Raw genomic sequence first — 19,074 nt, 5'->3', positions numbered from 1 at the left:
GCTTACTGTTACTGCAGTAAAAGGAGCACAATGCTTACTGTTACTGGTAAAATTGTCTATTTGTTGCTACTGTGGAGTCAATACTTCTTTATGGTTCTGAAACGTGGACGTTGACGGAGCAATTGAAGAAACGCATTGATGGCTGCTACACTAGAATGCTAAGGATGGCACTTAATGTGGATTGGAAGCAGCGAAAAACCAACAAAGAAGTCTATGGCAACCTACCGAGAGCAACCATGAAGATCCAAGAGCGCAGGATGCGACTAGCAGGCCATATCCACCGGCACCCAGAACTAGTCGCAAACCGCTCGCTACTCTGGGAACCAACTCATGGGGTGCGGAGTAGGGGGAGACCAGCCATGACCTATGTTGATAGCCTACGAGCTGACACGGGTCTCAACGACACTGGAGAAATGGGCGGACTTATGGCGGATAGAGTTTTATGGAGACAGCGCATCAATACTCGGACGCTGAAGCCGCCTTAAGTCAAGAGTAAGTCACTGGTAAAAGGAGCACAATGCTTACTTTTACTGGTAAAAGGAGCACAATGCTTACTGTTACTGGTAAAAGGAGCACAATGCTTACTGTTACTGGTAAAAGGAGCACAATGCCTACTGTTAATGGTGAAAGGAGCACAATGCCTACTGTTACTGCAGTAAAAGGAGCACAATGCCTACTGTTACTGCAGTAAAAGGAGCACAATGCTTACTGTTACTGGTAAAAGGAGCACAATGCTTACTGTTACTGGTAAAAGGAGCACAATGCTTACTGTTACTGGTAAAAGGAGCACAATGCCTACTGTTAATGGTGAAAGGAGCACAATGCCTACTGTTACTGCAGTAAAAGGAGCACAATGCCTACTGTTACTGCAGTAAAAGGAGCACAATGCTTACTGTTACTGGTAAAAGGAGCACAATGCTTACTGTTACTGGTAAAAGGAGCACAATGCTTACTGTTACTGCAGTAAAAGGAGCACAATGCTTACTGTTACTGCAGTAAAAGGAGCACAATGCTTACTGTTACTGCAGTAAAAGAAGCACAATGCTTACTGTTACTGGTAAAAGGAGCACAATGCTTACTGTTATTACAGTAAAAGGAGCACAATGCTTACTGTTACTGCAGTAAAAGGAGCACAATGCTTACTGTTACTGGTAAAAGGAGCACAATGCCTACTGTTAATGGTGAAAGGAGCACAATGCTTATTGTTACTGCAGTAAAAGGAGCACCATGCTTACTGTTACTGCAGTAAAAGGAGCACAATGCTTACTGTTACTGCAGTAAAAGGAGCACAATGCTTACTGTTACTGCAGTAAAAGGAGCACAATGCTTACTGTTACTGCAGTAAAAGGAGCACAATGCTTACTGTTACTGCAGTAAAAGGAGCACAATGCTTACTGTTACTGCAGTAAAAGGAGCACAATGCTTACTGTTACTGCAGTAAAAGGAGCACAATGCTTACTGTTACTGCAGTAAAAGAAGCACAATGATTACTGTTACTACAGTATAAAAGAAGCACAATGCTTACTGTTACTGCAGTAAAAGGAGCACAATGCCTACTGTTAATGGTGAAAGGAGTACAATGCTTACTGTTACTGGTAAACGGAGCACAATGTCTACTGTTACTGGTAAACGGAGCACAATGCTTACTGTTACTGCAGTAAAAGGAGCACAATGCTTACTGTTACTGGTAAAATTGTCTATTTGTTGCTACTGTGGAGTCAATACTTCTTTATGGTTCTGAAACGTGGACGTTGACGGAGCAATTGAAGAAACGCATTGATGGCTGCTACACTAGAATGCTAAGGATGGCACTTAATGTGGATTGGAAGCAGCGAAAAACCAACAAAGAAGTCTATGGCAACCTACCGAGAGCAACCATGAAGATCCAAGAGCGCAGGATGCGACTAGCAGGCCATATCCACCGGCACCCAGAACTAGTCGCAAACCGCTCGCTACTCTGGGAACCAACTCATGGGGTGCGGAGTAGGGGGAGACCAGCCATGACCTATGTTGATAGCCTACGAGCTGACACGGGTCTCAACGACACTGGAGAAATGGGCGGACTTATGGCGGATAGAGTTTTATGGAGACAGCGCATCAATACTCGGACGCTGAAGCCGCCTTAAGTCAAGAGTAAGTCACTGGTAAAAGGAGCACAATGCTTACTTTTACTGGTAAAAGGAGCACAATGCTTACTGTTACTGGTAAAAGGAGCACAATGCCTACTGTTAATGGTGAAAGGAGCACAATGCTTACTGTTACTGCAGTAAAAGGAGCACAATGCTTACTGTTACTGCAGTAAAAGGAGCACAATGCTTACTGTTACTGCAGTTAAAGGAGCACAATGCTTACTGTTACTGCAGTTAAAGGAGCACAATGCTTACTGTTACTGCAGTAAAAGGAGCACAATGCTTACTGTTACTGCAGTAAAAGGAGCACAATGCTTACTGTTACTGCAGTAAAAGGAGCACAATGCTTACTGTTACTGCAGTAAAAGGAGCACAATGCTTACTGTTACTGCAGTAAAAGAAGCACAATGATTACTGTTACTACAGTATAAAAGAAGCACAATGCTTACTGTTACTGCAGTAAAAGAAGCACAATGCTTACTGTTACTGGTAAAAGGAGCACAATGCTTACTGTTACTACAGTAAAAGGAGCACAATGCTTACTGTTACTGCAGTAAAAGGAGCACAATGCTTACTGTTACTGCAGTAAAAGAAGCACAATGCTTACTGTTACTGGTAAAAGGAGCACAATGCTTACTGTTATTACAGTAAAAGGAGCACAATGCTTACTGTTACTGCAGTAAAAGGAGCACAATGCTTACTGTTACTGCAGTAAAAGGAGCACAATGCTTACTGTTACTGCAGTAAAAGGAGCACAATGCTTACTGTTACTGCAGTAAAAGGAGCACAATGTTTACTGTTACTGCAGTAAAAGGAGCACAATGCTTACTGTTACTGCAGTAAAAGGAGCACAATGCTTACTGTTACTACAGTGGGGGGGGGGGGGTGTCACGTCCGTCTATGTCCGCTTGTCTCATAGAATCCAAAAAGGACAGGACATAGGCGGACATAGACGGACATAGGCGGACATAGGCGGACATAGACGGACATAGGCGGACATTGGCGGACATAGACGGACATATACGGACATTAGCGGACATTAATGGACACCTAAATTGCTAAATAAAATGTTCAATTTTTGCTGTTATAGGGGGGATCATGTTTTTTGTCCGTTCGGTACCCTATTTTTTCAAAACGGACAAAAAATAGAGCGGACAAAAACGGACAAAAATGGACAAAAACGGCCAAAAATGGAAATAACATTTAGATGCTTCCTCCTACTACTCTTCCTCCTCCTCCTCCTCCTGGGTCTTCCTGATCTTTCTCAGTCCTCTTCCTCCTCCCCTCCTCAGTCCTCCTCCTACTCCTCCTCCTCGTCCTCAGTCCTCCTCATCAGTCCTCAACAGTCCTCCTCCTCCCCAGTCCTCCTCCTCCTGAGTCCTCCTCCTGGATCCTCCTCCTGGGTCCTCCTCCTCCTCTTCATTCTCCTCCTCTTCCTCCTCAGTCCTCAGTCCTCCTCAGTCCTCAGTCCTCCTCAGTCCTCCTCCTCATCCTTCTCCTCAGTCCTCCCCCAGTCCCCCTTCTCCTCCTCCTATTCAGTCCTCCTCCTCCTCCTCAGCCCTCCTCCTTCTCAGTCCTCCTCAGTCCTCCTCCTCCTCCTCCTGAGTCCTGCTCCTCCTCCTCCTCTTCCCTCTCAGTCATCCTCCTCAGCCATTCTCCTCAGTCCTCCTCAGTCCTCCTCCTCAGTCCTCCTCCTCCTGGGTCCTCCTCCTCCTCTTCATCCTCCTCCTCTTCCTCCTCGGTCCTCAGCCATCCTCCTCAGTCCTCCTCCTCCTGGGTCCTCCTCCTCTTCATCCTCCTCTTCATCCTCCTCTTCTTCCTCCTCAGTTCTCCTCAGTCCTCCTTCTCATTTCTCCTAAGTCCTCCTCCTGAGTCCTCCTCTTCCTCCTGAGTCCTCCTCCTGAGTCCTCCTCCTCCCTCTCAGTCATCCTCCTCAGTCATCCTCCTCAGCCATCCTCCTCAGCCATCCTCCTCAGTACTCCTCAGTCCTCCTCCTTCTCAGTCATCATCAGTCCTCCTCCTCAGTCCTCCTCCTCCTCCTCCTCCTGTTATCATTGTCAATCTATTATTGTTCTATACTTCTTTGTGTATAACTGTAAATAACATTACTAACGTAATTCCAAAGTGGGCATTTATGTAACCTTCATGCCCACAGTTCACTGTTAAATCATATCTTTTATCACTCATTAATTTATTACTCATTATGTTTTACAAACTATTTACTATATCCTTATGTCCCTAGAAGGGTGTTCTGCTAACAGTTTTCGACTGACTTGAATGTCCTGCACAGCAGATTGAAGCTTCTTAAATTATTTTGTATTCTTATTGTATTGCTGTGTAAATTTGATTCTAATTCTAATTCTAATTCCTCCTCCTGGGTCCTCCTCCTGGGTCTTCCTGATCCTCCCCAGTCCTCTCCCAGTCCTCCTCCTCCTCCTCCTCAGTTCTCCTCAGTCCTCTTCCTCCTCTTCCTCCTCCTCCTCCCTCTCAGTCATCCTCCTCAGTCATCCTCCTCAGCCATCCTCCTCGGCCATCCTCCTCAGCCATCCTCCTCAGTACTCCTCAGTCCTCCTCCTTCTCAGTCATCGTCAGTCCTCCTCCTCAGTCCTCCTCCTCCTCCTCCTCCTCCAGCCATCTTCCTCAGCCATCCTCCTCAGTCCTCCTCCTTCTCAGTCCTCCTCAGTCCTCCTCCTGAGTCCTCCTCCTCCTCTTCCTCCTGAGTCCTCCTCCTCCTCCCTCTCAGTCATCCTCCTCAGCCATCCTCCTCAGCCATCCTTCTCAGCCATCCTCCTCAGTACTTCTCAGTCCTCCTCCTTCTCAGTCATCGTCAGTCTTCCTCCTCAGTCCTCCTCAGTCCTCCTCAGTCCTCCTCCTCCTGGGTCCTCCTCCTCCTCCTCCTCCTGGGTCCTCCTCCAGCCTCCTGGGTCTTCCTGATCCTCCCCAGTCCTCTTCCTCCTCCCCTCCTCAGTCCTCCTCCTACTCCTCCTCCTCGTCCTCAGTCTTCCTGATCCTCATCAGTCCTCAACAGTCCTCCTCCTCCCCAGTCCTCCTGATCCTCCTCCTCCTTGGGCCTTTTCCTGGGTCCTCCTCCTGGGTCCTCATCCTCCTGGGTCCTCCTTCTCCTCCTCAGTCCTTCTCCTCCTCCTCCTCGGTCCTTTTCAGAGGCACATATTAGGTGCGATGGGTGCGGGATCGCACAATTTACCGTTGTCCGCACATTTCCGCATAATTTATTGTTTTCCGCACATTTCTGCACATTTTGTAATTTTCTGCATATTTCCGCATAATCTAGCATTTTCCGCGTAATTTCGCATAATTTTGAAATTTTCGCGTTAAGATTTTCGAGTGTAAAAACCAAAATATGTTAATAGTCGGGCCCTTTTAGGACCGTGACTCAGGCCCTTTCGGGACCCTGACCCAGGCCCTTTCGAGACCATGACCCAGGCCCTTTTGGAACTCATACCTAGGCCACGTGACCCAGTTACCACGTGACCCAGGCCCTTTCGGGACCCTGACCCAGGCCCTTTCGGGACCGTGACCCAGGCTCTTTCGGGACCGTGACCAAGGCCCTTTCGTGACCGTGACCCAGGCCCTTTCGGGACCGTGACCCAGGCCGTTATGGAACCCTCGTCGTTACCGTAGTCGTACTTCGATTATAGTGTATCAGTTATCATTCGTAACTTCACCACATCATCTGATTACTCTATATCACATCACAACGTCATGGACCGTTTCCTAAAGAAACGAACAGCTACAGACATTGACCCATCATCAAGCTCACCAAAATTTACCGCACCTTACCGCACATTTTACCTTTATAGTCGGGTGCGGTACCGCATAATTTCGATTTTTTACCGCACCTAATATGTGCCTCTGGTCCTTTTCCTCCTCTTCCTCCTCCTCCTCCCTCTCAGTCATCCTCCTCAGCCATCCTCCTCAGCCATCCTCCTCAGTCCTCCTCCTTCTCAGTCCTCCTCAGTTCTCCTCCTGAGTCCTCCTCCTCCTCAGTCATCCTCCTCAGTTCTCCTCCTCCTCCTCCTAGGTCCTCCTCCTACATAGAAGTTGCGAAAAATTCTCAAAATGTTTGTCCGCTAATGTCCACCAATGTCCGCTAATGTCCACCAATGTCCGTCCGAGTCCGCCAATGTCCGTCTGGGTCCGCAAATGTCCGTCCGAGTCCGCCAATGTCCCAAAAAACACGTCCGTTGTCTCATAGAATCCAAAAAGGACAGGACATAGGCGGACATAGACGGACGTGACACCCCCCCCCCCCCCCCTACAGTAAAAGGGGCACAATGCTTACTGTTACTGCAGTAAAAGAAGCACAATGCTTACTGTTACTGGTAAATACGAACATGACCTGCAGTACTGATACATCTTCACTGCTTTTAAGGGGGCCGGGGGGGGGGGGGGGGTCTTCATCAATATTATCTCGAAATCGAGTTTATAGTTGTTTCTGATAGAAGGGAGTGATATCTATCAGCTGCTTTTGGTCCCATGGAAAAATATTGCTCCTAGCCGAAATTATCACCAGTCAAAGGTCAGCGCTTATGTGTAATTGTATTGCGCGAGCGATTTTCAATCGCGCGTTCTGAAAATCGAGTCTAAAAATCTATCTTCTCCTACATTTTTTGAGCAATCACCCTCAAACTTTCAGGATATGTTCTTAGGATCAGTTAGAAGAGAACGTTCAAGCCAGAATTTTGAGATAGGCCTTTAAAGATTTTTAATTCGATTTTGAAAATCTTGGACCTCAAAAAATCGTTAAAAAACGAGGTCCAAGATTTTCAAAATCGAATTAAAAATCTTTAAAGGCCTATCTCAAAATTCTGGCTTGAACGTTCTCTTCTAACTGATCCTAAGAACATATCCTGAAAGTTTGAGGGTGATTGCTCAAAAAATGTAGGAGAAGATTTTTAGACTCGATTTTCAGAACGCGCGATTGAAAATTGCTCGCGCAATACAATTACACATAAGCGCTGACCTTTGACTGGTGATAATTTCGGCTAGGAGCAATATTTTTCCATGGGACCAAAAGCAGCTGATAGATATCACTCCCTTCTATCAGAAACAACTATAAACTCGATTTCGAGAGAATTTTGATGAAGACCCCCCCCGGCCCCCTTAACTGCTGTCCCACTGCAAGCCATGGCTAGGATTGACACCAATTTATCTGCAAGACATGTTCAGGTACTCCCATCATGGTCACTTATTAAAACTTAGAGGTCGTTCACATAATATTACGTAATCACTTTCTGGAAATTTTTAACTCCCTCTCGCCCCTCCGTAATCAGTTTTACACAGCTATTGCGTAATCATTTAGAACCTCCCCCTCGGCTGATTACGTATAACGTGAACGACCCCTTATTGTTCTGTCTCCTTACTTTAAGTTATAAGAGCATAGCCATTATCCTTTCTGTGGTGGCTCCAAAGATCTGCCTGTTACCATCTCATCGGCTATTCTAGAACTCGCCTATTCAAACTGTCCCAATACATGAACTTGAAAACCCTTACCGCGACCGATAATCTATTTTGGTCATAATTGGTGTTAGATCTTCATTTATCATTTATATTTAAGTATCATACTCTTCGTATTAGTTTTTACGATATATTTTCAAGCATACGTTACTACTTACCAGTACTTACATATTATTCAAGATTCCAAGAACGTTTCTACAATGTTTAGATTAAAGCACTGCTGAGTATAAGTTTTATCTTAATTCTGGCGTTATTAAACTTCCTTACTGATAATTTATTATCTTAAACAATAATCTCAGAATATGTGTGTGTGTGTGTGTGTGTGTGTGTGTGTGTGTGTGTGTGTGTGTGTGTGTGTGTGTGTGTGTGTGTGTGTGTGTGTGTGTGTGTGTGTGTGTGTGTGTGTGTGTGTGTGTGTGTGTGTGTGTGTGTGTGTGTGTGTGTGTGTGTGTGTCTGTGCGCGTGTAATTTCCGAGCGGCTTATACGACAATGTAATGCATGTTTTAAAATATAATAGGCGGGTGTGGTGCGGAGTTAATAAGGGTTAATTTCTAAAACGATGTAAATAAAAATGGAAAGCGGTTCAATTGCTCACCTAATGCGGGGTTTGACTCAGAGGGTAAATTCTCCTACCCTTTTTAACTGCGGCAGTGAAATCCCGGCCGAAGTCCGGGTTAAACTATAGTTATATAATATACTCTTAGAATTTTCCACGATTAACTAAGTCATACAAAGTTTTAGTCACAAAATTTATTAACACAAAATAATAAAGTGAACTTTAAGTTTAATAACACCACTGTCCGCTATTAAGAGAAATATTATGTCCAGCAGTTTGATAAATCTTAAATTCCAAGAAATAAACATCAATTATATTCATACAAAATGTCGAAATTAAATTGGGCTAGAATGGTATTGTATATACTACGAGATCAGGACAGCCAAAACGGTAGTCATTATTATCATAGCGAAATTAACATTATGTTGTACTTTACTGTCGCTACGTGGACTCTCTGTTTTTACAATTGGTTCATTACCAATAATGTTCAGTACCCAGTCTGGAAAAGTATCATTACCATATGTTTCAGGAGGAATGTCAGTAGGGACAGGTTCTGGACCACTAGATGTCCAAGGAGTAGTTGTAGTAATCTCAGCAGTACTATCTTCTTGAGCAGTCGGTTCAGTAGTTTTAGAGGTGAAAGAAGTAGTTGCATCAGCATTCCCTTTCTTTGGACTAATTGCCACCACGATTAGAAGTATGGGCCACAGTTTCATGACTGACCTATTAGAAATAGAATTTAAATTGATGCATACCAGAATGGTAAATTAATAGATCAATTTCGAAATGATAACACTACTGTAATTTTGATACAATAGCTATGTGTAAAACTGATTTAACGGAGGGGGGTAAAAATTGTTCAAAAAGTGAATACGTAATAATGTAATATGTGAACGACCCAATATTAATATTGATTTGAAACAAAGGAAACTTATTTCGTAGTAGTTGTACAGCAATACTTAAAGGTGGTGGGACTACTGCGGACCCTCTACCGGCCAAACCTTGTTAACAAAGCCGCAGTCAATTAGGTTCGGTGAACGGTAGGTAACATCATGTAGTCAAAGTGGTAGAGCAACATCATGTAGTGGACATCTTGAGAAATAACAAATAGAATAATATATACCCTGGATACATGACATAAAAGATTCGTTTTCACTTGTTTGCATAAAAAGCATTAATATAACAATACAATTTACAACAATGCATATCGACAAGATTTGAATCATCAAATAATTGAGTCCCTGGGACACATATTCAGCTAAGCTTTGATACAAAGCATTCGAACTCAAAGTCGCTTTCACAACTTTTGTCAACTGAATTGACAGAAGATCTGGTTCCTCTTATACACAGGAGAATCAGCTTCCTGATAACAAATGATAATTTACATCTTAAAAAATTGACAACATCTGAATAGTTTTGTTAAGTCTTATGAGATATTTTCTCACACAACAATCTGAAAAATGTTCTTGCTTCTGGCCCGCTGCCAACCATGACAAAGTACACCAGTGGACAACAACTCCCATACTTTACTTTACTTTACTTTACGTTGTTTAGCTGCAAGGCAGCAGGGTCATCTATGAAAACCACCTTTTTTTTTTACTTCGGACAACCATGGCCGGCACCAGCACTTACAGGAAACCGAAGGATCGATAAATCAAAAGCTCGATAGTCGATGGTGCTGTAGATGTGTCGAATATTAGCATCAAAATTCATTATTTTATGTTATTGTTAGATACAAATAATAACTAAGATGAGACAAAATGTTTTATTTCAGTCAATAAAGTTGGCATACGATGCAATAATATTACGTGACATGATACGCATTGTTAACACGAAACAAAATCGCGCAAAATATGAAATGATCTACAACCAAACCACATACAGATCGACGGCGACACCTCAGATGCGCGCAGAATTTTTCAAGTTCTGCACGCCTAATATAATATAAACGATTATCACGTGCGCCAAACACCACTCTGGGATACAATAAAGTTGAAAGTAGAGCAAAATTTGCATTGTAGGCAGTAGGGAAATTTGATCGTGCGTGGTGATACCGCGGCGAAATTCTTGTTTAGCTAGTAGTAGTACTCAGTCTTTTCAAATGTTCTGGGTCACCCAGCGGTGTATTAGTTACTATTACAAGTAAATTGTTAAGTTACCGGGCTGCTGCAATGTAATGTATTGAGTATTGAGATTAATGATTAAGCAAGTTACCATTGTACACAATAGCTGCTGTTATCTTTTACTAATTCGCTCGCCCAAAAATTTCACGTGACTTTGGTTTTTATGGTTTTGCAGCCGTACAAAACGGTTTTACATAAACCCTAATCCCAACCCTAACCATAACTGCATAAGCTATTGCTATAATGTATAACCCTTTATACCAGTTACCACGACCCTAACGTAACCCTAACCCGAGCCCTAAACAATCGAATTCATGTTTTACTAGCCTGTCGCGTGACCAAAACGATTTCAGATTTTTTGCCCGTAACTCTCCAGGGAAGCATTTTTAAATTTTCCCTACGTCATGTGATTGTGGGGTGATTCGGAATCAGCGTCCAAAAAAACACCGATTTAGATCAATTACATAGTCCATCCCAAAGGGTTCACGTCTACTTCTAGCCATCTTATATATGATCGTCTACGCGTACTGCGTGACGCGCTTGTAGTTGTTTCACAACTATAATTAGTAATATTTATATAGTGTGCTACTGCAAGCGAGAGGGCTCTGGATAGAGCAACCCAAAGGGCCTTTTCACAATAATTTTCTTAAAATTTGGGCGAGCGATTTAGTAATAGTAGGAGCGCAAGAAAATGGCGAGCTTGAGGCCAGTCTTACCTAGGAGTAGGTTCCATTCTGACGTATCAAAGTTTTTCAATCACACATCACAATTCACATTCGGGGAAATGAAATGGTTGCGGTATAATATAACAGGTTACAGGGTTTGCAGTGAATCGGGGCGAGGTAAATCAGGGTTTTACTGTGTCTGTATTAATTTTTTTCCCTGCTCTTGCCGAAGGCAAAAAGATCGTAGGGAATAAGTAATCGGGTTTGGATATATGAGCTATCCCGATGGACCTGCGGTGACGACAAAAGTCTGCTCCTTCGCAATATAGACCACTCCCCTATAATTATGCGTAAAGGAAGCGTCTGTTATGCTGCGCGCGACGCTCGGCATGTGTTAGTTAATTGCAGTATCCAACGCGAATTTCAATTGTCAAACGATGCCGTTCAAATTAAATTAGCCCAAAATTTGTGCGCGGCGTACTAAATATTCGAGTACATGCAATCCTGCACGCGCGCAATGACAAATTACGATGAAAATATTGCAACTTTTTAACAACAAAATAATCCAATATCTAATTTTTATTAATCGATAAAATTAACTTTTCGTTGCAAATATTAACGGTTTAACTTTAAGCAGGGAAAATTAATCGTGCGTGGTGTAACCGCGGCGAAATTCTTGTTTATGCTAAATTTCTATTGTTTCATAATTTTGTGTTTGATCACTTAATTTAAGTCATTTCAGCTTTTGACCATAAATTCGCTTATTCGGTGACAAATAAAAGGCGTTAAATGGTCTGCGAATATTTTGCATGGCATGATTATACTTCATCCATTAACAAATACACAAGTAAATATATAACGTTACTTAAACTAGTAATCTTAAATCTAGACTTAATTATATCTTGTCTTATATATCACATGACACTACTACTAGTTATGACTTTATCATAACCTACAACTTGAACTACAAGTACAACATTGTCAACGTGATATTCTACCTTCCAACATTAGAAAAGATAAGATTATTTTCGGGAATTCTAAAAAATTGCAAATCAGCTTTGATTGGCTATGTTAAATTTAAAAAGCAATAACCATTTTTTGTTTGTTAAGGATTCAGTTTCGGAAGAATTATAAAACATTATTTTAGTTATTCTGCTATGTGAAGATGGTAGAATCTGAAGTATCTACCATGTACCACGCACGTACACTAACACACGGTTTTATATGCTGAAGTCCCTAAACCCAGAAGTTGACGAGTAAGGAAGCCAAGAAGCAGCTCAAAACATGAGTTCTAGTTGTTCCACTTTTTATTTCTGCAAACGTTTTATCATTACAGTTATCGGTGTTGCAGGTATTCATGTTCATGTCACATTTAGATACTGTACTATGTAGACCATCAATCTTCTCATTTATTATGTTCCAACACTTGACTTCGGTATGACTAACACAACCTTTCATCCAGTCCATTATTATTGTAATATTGACCTCTGGAGGCGGAGCATCTTCCTCCAGAGGCAGAATGGAAAAGGAACTTTGATATGTGATATTGCCGTATCCGTATACGCAGAAATCGTCGTCAGATTCGCATATTTTCGTGACACACTTCTCATCTTCTGAACTGTTACCATTAAAAAACGGGTTAACTGTACCATTAACAGACCAGTCACCTTCTATTTCCATGGTCACACTGGAGCATGTGACACAGTTTAACCCATAGCTCAGTGTCACTAAACTGGCCAGTAGTAACAGCGATCTGACCATTTCCCTGTAAAAGTATTGGTTTATATAAAAATGGTTGCCACCGCGATTAGAAGTATGGCCATGGGCCACAGTTTCATAACCTATTAGAAATAAAATTTAAATTGATGCATACAACTACAAAAATGGTAAATTAATAAATCAATTTCGAAATGATAACGCTACTGCAATTTTGATACAATAGCTATGTGTAAAACTGATTTAACGGAGGGGGGTAAAAAGTGTCCACCAGCACTTACAGGAAACCGAAGGATCGATAAATCAAAGGCTCGATAGTCGATGGTGCTGTAGATGTGTCGAATAAGCATCAGAATTTATTAGTTTATGTTATTGTTAGATACAAATAATAACTAAGATGAGACAAAATGTTTTATTTCAGTCAATAAAGTTGGCATACGATGCAATAATATTACATGACATGATATTGATACGCATCGTTAACACGAAACAAAATCGCGCAAAATATGAAATGATCTACAACCAAACCACATACAGATCGACGGCGACACCTCAGATGCGCGCAGAATTTTTCAAGTTCTGCACGCCTAATATAATATAAACGATTATCACGTGCGCCAAACACCACTCTGGGATACAATAAAGTTGAAAGTAGAGCAAAATTTGCTTAGTAAGTAGGCAGTAGGGAAATTTGATCGTGCGTGGTGATACCGCGGCGAAATTCTTGTTTAGCTAGTAGTAGTACTAGTATCTCAGTCTTTTCAAATGTTCTGGGTCACCCAGCGGTGTAAGGGGTCGTTCATAAAAATCACCTATTTATTATAAATAGGTGATTTTAGAAGACAAATTGTCCCAAATAATTTTCTAGCTCGAACACAAATTGCACAATTTTTTTTACAAATTTTGTGTCTTTAACTATTATAAATTTGGTACTAAAAGATTCGTCTTACCAAGCTGATTACGATCCTGTAAAAATTATTTCAAAAAAACTGATACTTTTTGAGTTATAGGCATTTTAAGCCTTAAATCTGCCATGTTCGGCCCTTTTTACGATGAATTTTACTAAGTCGTTTGAGGCCACAATTCATACCTTAAAACTCAAAATTGAGAAAGATCCTGTTCCAAAAAGTTGGATATGATCATCAGCTACACTCACAAGAATTTTTGAAGCGATATCTTATGACCTGGGTGAATGGTAAAATATACAACTTTGATTTTTACAAAAATTTCAATTTTGCTTCTCTCGACCTTTACTTGTAGTTGTTTGGTCTGTAACTTCGTCATCTATATTTTAATTATAAAATCCTTTGAAGGGCTTCTTGTACGGATTGTAAATAATGTTCAGTTAAAAAATCTGTCAATAAACGTTTAAAATGACCGAAATATCGGTATTACTTTTACAGTGACAGACTTCTCAAAATTTCCAAAACTTTCGAAAAAGAAAATATTTATTTTTTCGAAAGTGCGTGCTCTCAAAAATAATTTTTAGTGTATCAAATCTTATTGTTTTTATGTATACTTTCTTAATATGAAGTTAACAGCAGGGCCAGGGTATAAAAGCTTTTGGTGTATGTCCCCTTAACTGGAGACTTAAATGAAGGCTGGACCACGTTATGTTGTATCACGTCGTGACCCCCATAACCATTGTCGTTTCACTAGTAGTAGTGGCTCTTATTTACTCATTGAATGTAAATGCAATTGGGGGGGTCCAAGGGGAACTTTGGGGAGTTTTGGGGAACTTTTTTTTGGGGAACTTCAGGAAACCTGGGGGACTTTCCCAAAGTTCCCCAAAAAATTATCAGTGAAACAAATAATTTTGGGGAATTTTGGGGAACTTTTTTTTGGGGAACTTCAGAAAGTTCCCCAAAATTCCCCAAAGTTCCCCAAAGTTCCCCAAAAAAATTATCATGCCAAAAAAATTATCATGCTGCAAGTATCAACAAGTAAGTTAAGATTATACCTTATAATAACATACATGTTAACATTAATGGGTATTAATGTATATTAGAGAAATTTTGAATAATTTTGAATAATTTTGAATAATTTTGAATAATTTTGAATAATTTTGGGGAATTTTGGGGAACTTTGGGGAGTTTTGGGGAACTTTTTTTTGGGGAACTTCAGAAATCTTGGGGGACTTTCCCAAAGTTCCCCAAAGTTCCCCTTGGACCCCCCCTGCAATTAAGTAAAATCTGTTTTCAACTATGTTTTCGCTATTTACTATTCAGTGCGATCAACTGTTCAATATAATAATCAGCCACGAGTTTATCAGCTGATATCATAATTCAATTTTTGTTATCACTCGGTAATTTATTAAGCTTGTTTCACCAAAATAACACTTATATTGATGATTGATCCGCTCAGATGACTAATATGCTATATTAACGAATTAGAGTGAAATTGAATTGGAACCCGATGGAAACCTGTGTAACACTTAACAGTCGTCAAGCACCAAAAACTGGTTGCTATGCCTGTAATTAATTAACACATAACTGGCGTCGCGCATTATAACCACTAGCAGGAACCCGTATAACCCTAAAATGGTGTCAAGACTCAAGAGACTAAAATAATTATTACCTATTTAATTCGCGTTTTTGACACCACTTGGGGTCCAAATTTTGGGCTCTAAAACTCCTATTCCTTGGCCAATTTTTTATTTTTTCATGCTGATTTGAAAAGCATAAAAGCATTTGACCCAGTCAAAAAAGTTTCAGTTGTATATCTTTTACGGTTTTTGCGGAAAGTCGCGTTAAAGTTGATGCTGTGGTGTCAGTAAAATGGCACATATATATATATATATCGTCTCGCTTTATATATAGTAAGATATGTCGTGGAGGGTGATTCGGAATCAGCGTCCGAAAATACATCGATTCAAGTTTGATTCAACTGTCGGGGGCCCTTTTAGAAAAATCTCGAAGATCGACTGTAGAGTGATTTAGCACGCTGGTTTGGAAACCCCAAATGATTTCTGTTGCAATGGGAACTAATTCATTTATCATTTTCTTTCATCAGTATTTGGTATTGGTTCATGGTTTTGGTATCAAGATCAAGATAAGCTGCCTGCTCGACGAACTGAAACTTCAAATCATTGCTGAATTTTGAGAATTCTGACCAAACAACTATACAATAAAAATTATATTCTATCATATAATATCCAATATCAGTACTGGACAGTTGTTCGTTCATGAGCTGACCACTGCCGCAATGTACATAAAACAAAATAAACAGATTCATTATCGGATAACTAAAACCGCTAACTCAAAACTCTGATCACTTTTAATCTAATCCATCTTCTTACCATCGAAATTGGTATTTTAATTAACCGCAATGAACATTTATCGATTAAATTCAATTAATCAATAATTATCATGTATTATATCCGTTAATATCCCTAAACCAGCATCTCAGATTACACAAATATCCGGACCATCAGGACTGATGGTGGGTAACGTGGTGGATTTTATCAAGCTGATAACAATTAAAATATCGATTATGATAACCTGTACGAAGTACATACCAAGAAACAGTACAAGTAAACAAAATGAAGAAATGTAAGTTTTCTTTCGAATGAAAACTTCCTATGGTCTGTTGCCATTAGAGAAATCTGATATCGAATAAAAATAATTGTACGTACTGGAATATTTTCAAGCATCCCAACAACATTATCTGGTTAAAACAAAATTTGTAACCTCGGAGGCCAAATTATCTTTGAAATATAAACATAGCTCTGTGTCCAATCACAGCACACCAAATTGTCTGGGAATTGTCTGTAGTATAAATAATCCCTCCATAGGTGTTTTCATAGTGGATACTACAAGGAGGAATTTCATTAAAGACGCGAGGCTAGTATCCAGTTTCCATACAAGGTAGCGGCTACTCTGTACTACTGACTTTAGTGTCACGAGCAACGCACGGTATCGTGACGTCGTATGATAGATGTGACGTCATCGGAACAACGTGACGTCATGAACTGTTGAAGCGCGGGGCGCATGTGAACCGCAACTTGCTGATCATTTTATCCTTTGGTAGCTAGACTTCGCCTTTCCGTTTCTGGGCTCTTCTTTTTTAATCGCTTCCAGAATGACAGTATCTAAGGATTGGACAAATTAGTGCGCAGATGTTGAGAAGCTTTCCCGTTTTGATTATAACAGTAAACATAAAGTTAGATAAATGGTTAAATTAAAAGCTATCATTTGATGTAGAACAGAAAGAATGTTCCAAATCAAACACTCCGGCGCAATCCTACAATTGACCGAGAAGAGTAAGAATTGAAGTATTATAATGAGTAGTGCTTACTCCGGTCGACTCAGGCTTCTGATTTCTTTTCATTTCCTCCTGTTTTGCCAGTAACAGCTGATAACGGGCATTACAGGCATTCTGAATAGCGCGCGCCATGTCTGCACATGAACTATCACTCTGTAAGGATTGTATTTATATACAAGACAGATATTCTAGGAAATTTAAGTACAGTAAGTTAAAAGCATTAAGAATTGTTGTTATTTATAGGTTTTAGGAGTATTGAGTAATTGTTAATTGTTAATTATAAAAGTTTGATAAAGGAGCACTGTGCTGTATAATGTTTGCCATTTTGATTGTAATGATGTCACTGAAGATTGCTGTTCACACATCCATGAAACTTTTAGTTTGACGATAACATCGTTTACTTTGTACCGTTATTTAATGCTCCTAGCAACAGCTAGTAGAGCCCTTTTGCTAAACGAGAAAAAGCACAGTTGTACAAGACATACATACATACATACATACATACATACATACATACATACATACATACATACATACATACATACATACATACATACATACATACATACATACATACATACATACATACATACAGACAGACAGACAGACAGACAGACAGACAGACAGACATACAGACAGACAGACAGACAGACAGACAGACAGACATACAGACAGACAGACAGACAGACAGACAGACAGACAGACAGACAGACAGACAGACAGACAGACAGACAGACAGACAGACAGAACTCACCTGGTATACGTGACAATAAAATATCCTGGGACCTCCGTGGACTATGTATCCCAGATGATGTTCCTGTTTTCCGAGCGCCATGAACGACACGAACCTGACTCGATGTTCTGCTAACAATGTGCGATCCTGAAAAACAGCAAGTTTCTTGAGAGATGGTTGACATTTTGTAGAGTATTACAGTATTAATGTATTATAGATTATGATTAGAAATTAAATATGATGCAATTAAAAATGTATCAATTAATGATTAATAACTTACTGCTGTTTTGATAAGATTGATGGTGCTGACATGAATTTCCATTGTGACACTTTCCCAATTAGTCTGATTGCTGTTCTCTAGTTTCTCAATCGCTGCGTGGATAACATCTGTACCTAGGGTGAAGCGTTATATTATCATTCAAATTGGTAGTTAGAACCGCTTTACAGCGTTCTGATTCACAACAAGTGCTTGTTTCCCATTGTGAACAATTGTCGCAGATGTCGCTGCTGCAAGCGTGACTCATGGATTGTGGGTGGATGGCGGGGTCCGAATCACCTCCAAGAAGACGAAATTTAAATTTTAAGATACGAAAAAAATGAAGGGACAAAAATGTGAATTTACGAATCAATTGAAAAAGTTTTTACCTTTCTCCTTTTCCACTCTTATATAACCAAGGTAGAGTGTCTCAAATCTGCAGGGTTGTTGGGGAGGAGGAGCGGGGACGGTGGAAGAAGGGCTAACAGCGATAGCGGTGGTGGTGGCGGCACTTTGCTCTGAACACGCTGACATGGCAGTTTCCTAGGAATAAGACATGTTAGATACAATATACTTAGAATTTTATAAATAATATTCGCTTTCATATGTGGTTGCGATTTTATGTTTTGATTGAGTTTTAATACTTTCAACACTACTATATAACAAATAATTTGAGTAAAATCGTTTAATTGCACTGCGACCACCGTGTAGCCTTGTAATACAAGTTAAGTACATGATGAGGGACACAGATTTGATTGGTAAAAACTAAAAAACTGGTTCAAGCTGATTGGTTCATCGCTGTCACGTGCCAGATCATGAAAATATGAAATATTTTAACTTTCAGAAAACACTATTTTAACACGAACTGTTCTGAGATATGGTTATACCGTGTTTGGGAATTACACTAATGCTTGCCAGTGATTTAGTCTTAACCTACGCACGGTAGAGCACAGCAAGGCCGACCAAGACAAAGCTACTTGTCTATGTTACTGAAGGAAGTTGGGACAAACTCTAAAGAGGAACTGCAAACCCTGATGCGGGACAGGGATATATGGAGGGGATTTTCTGGCGTAGATCGGACTTAGCTCCGACATAGTAGTACTAATGCTGCCATTTTTACAGCTCAGTATATTAAATTGTGTCGCAGAGACACG

General features: G+C 40.5%; 2 protein-coding genes and 1 long non-coding RNA gene across 3 annotated transcripts in view; all 3 read right to left on the bottom strand.

The window, feature by feature from the left end:
- The window catches only part of LOC134821779 (uncharacterized), a 474,787-nt gene that overhangs the window by 151,153 nt on the left and 304,560 nt on the right, over positions 1 to 19,074 (bottom strand). The gene's annotated exons all lie outside the window — the stretch shown is intronic.
- On the bottom strand, positions 11,743 to 13,064 carry LOC134821788 (uncharacterized). The gene is made up of 2 exons (XR_010161053.1): positions 12,950 to 13,064; positions 11,743 to 12,717 (listed from the first exon to the last, which is right to left on the bottom strand). It is a non-coding gene; the product is annotated as an uncharacterized LOC134821788 (long non-coding RNA).
- LOC134821787 (amyloid beta precursor protein binding family B member 2-like) overlaps positions 15,757 to 19,074 on the bottom strand; it is a 61,597-nt gene continuing 58,279 nt past the window's right edge. The window contains exons 13-17 of the mRNA XM_063832562.1: positions 18,310 to 18,463; positions 17,945 to 18,057; positions 17,686 to 17,811; positions 16,965 to 17,084; positions 15,757 to 16,758 (exon numbers count right to left, since the gene is read on the bottom strand). Coding sequence (XP_063688632.1) covers positions 16,684 to 16,758; positions 16,965 to 17,084; positions 17,686 to 17,811; positions 17,945 to 18,057; positions 18,310 to 18,463 — 588 coding nt within the window. The 3' untranslated portion in view covers positions 15,757 to 16,683. The remainder of the gene's footprint in view (positions 16,759 to 16,964; positions 17,085 to 17,685; positions 17,812 to 17,944; positions 18,058 to 18,309; positions 18,464 to 19,074) is intronic.

This window comes from Bolinopsis microptera, chromosome 10, assembly GCF_026151205.1.
Source record: "Bolinopsis microptera isolate Bmic1 chromosome 10, MBARI_Bmic_1.0, whole genome shotgun sequence".
Lineage (NCBI taxonomy): Eukaryota > Metazoa > Ctenophora > Tentaculata > Lobata > Bolinopsidae > Bolinopsis > Bolinopsis microptera.
The sequence above is the reverse complement of the archived record's forward strand: the minus strand, read 5'-3'. Positions and strand labels throughout refer to the sequence as shown.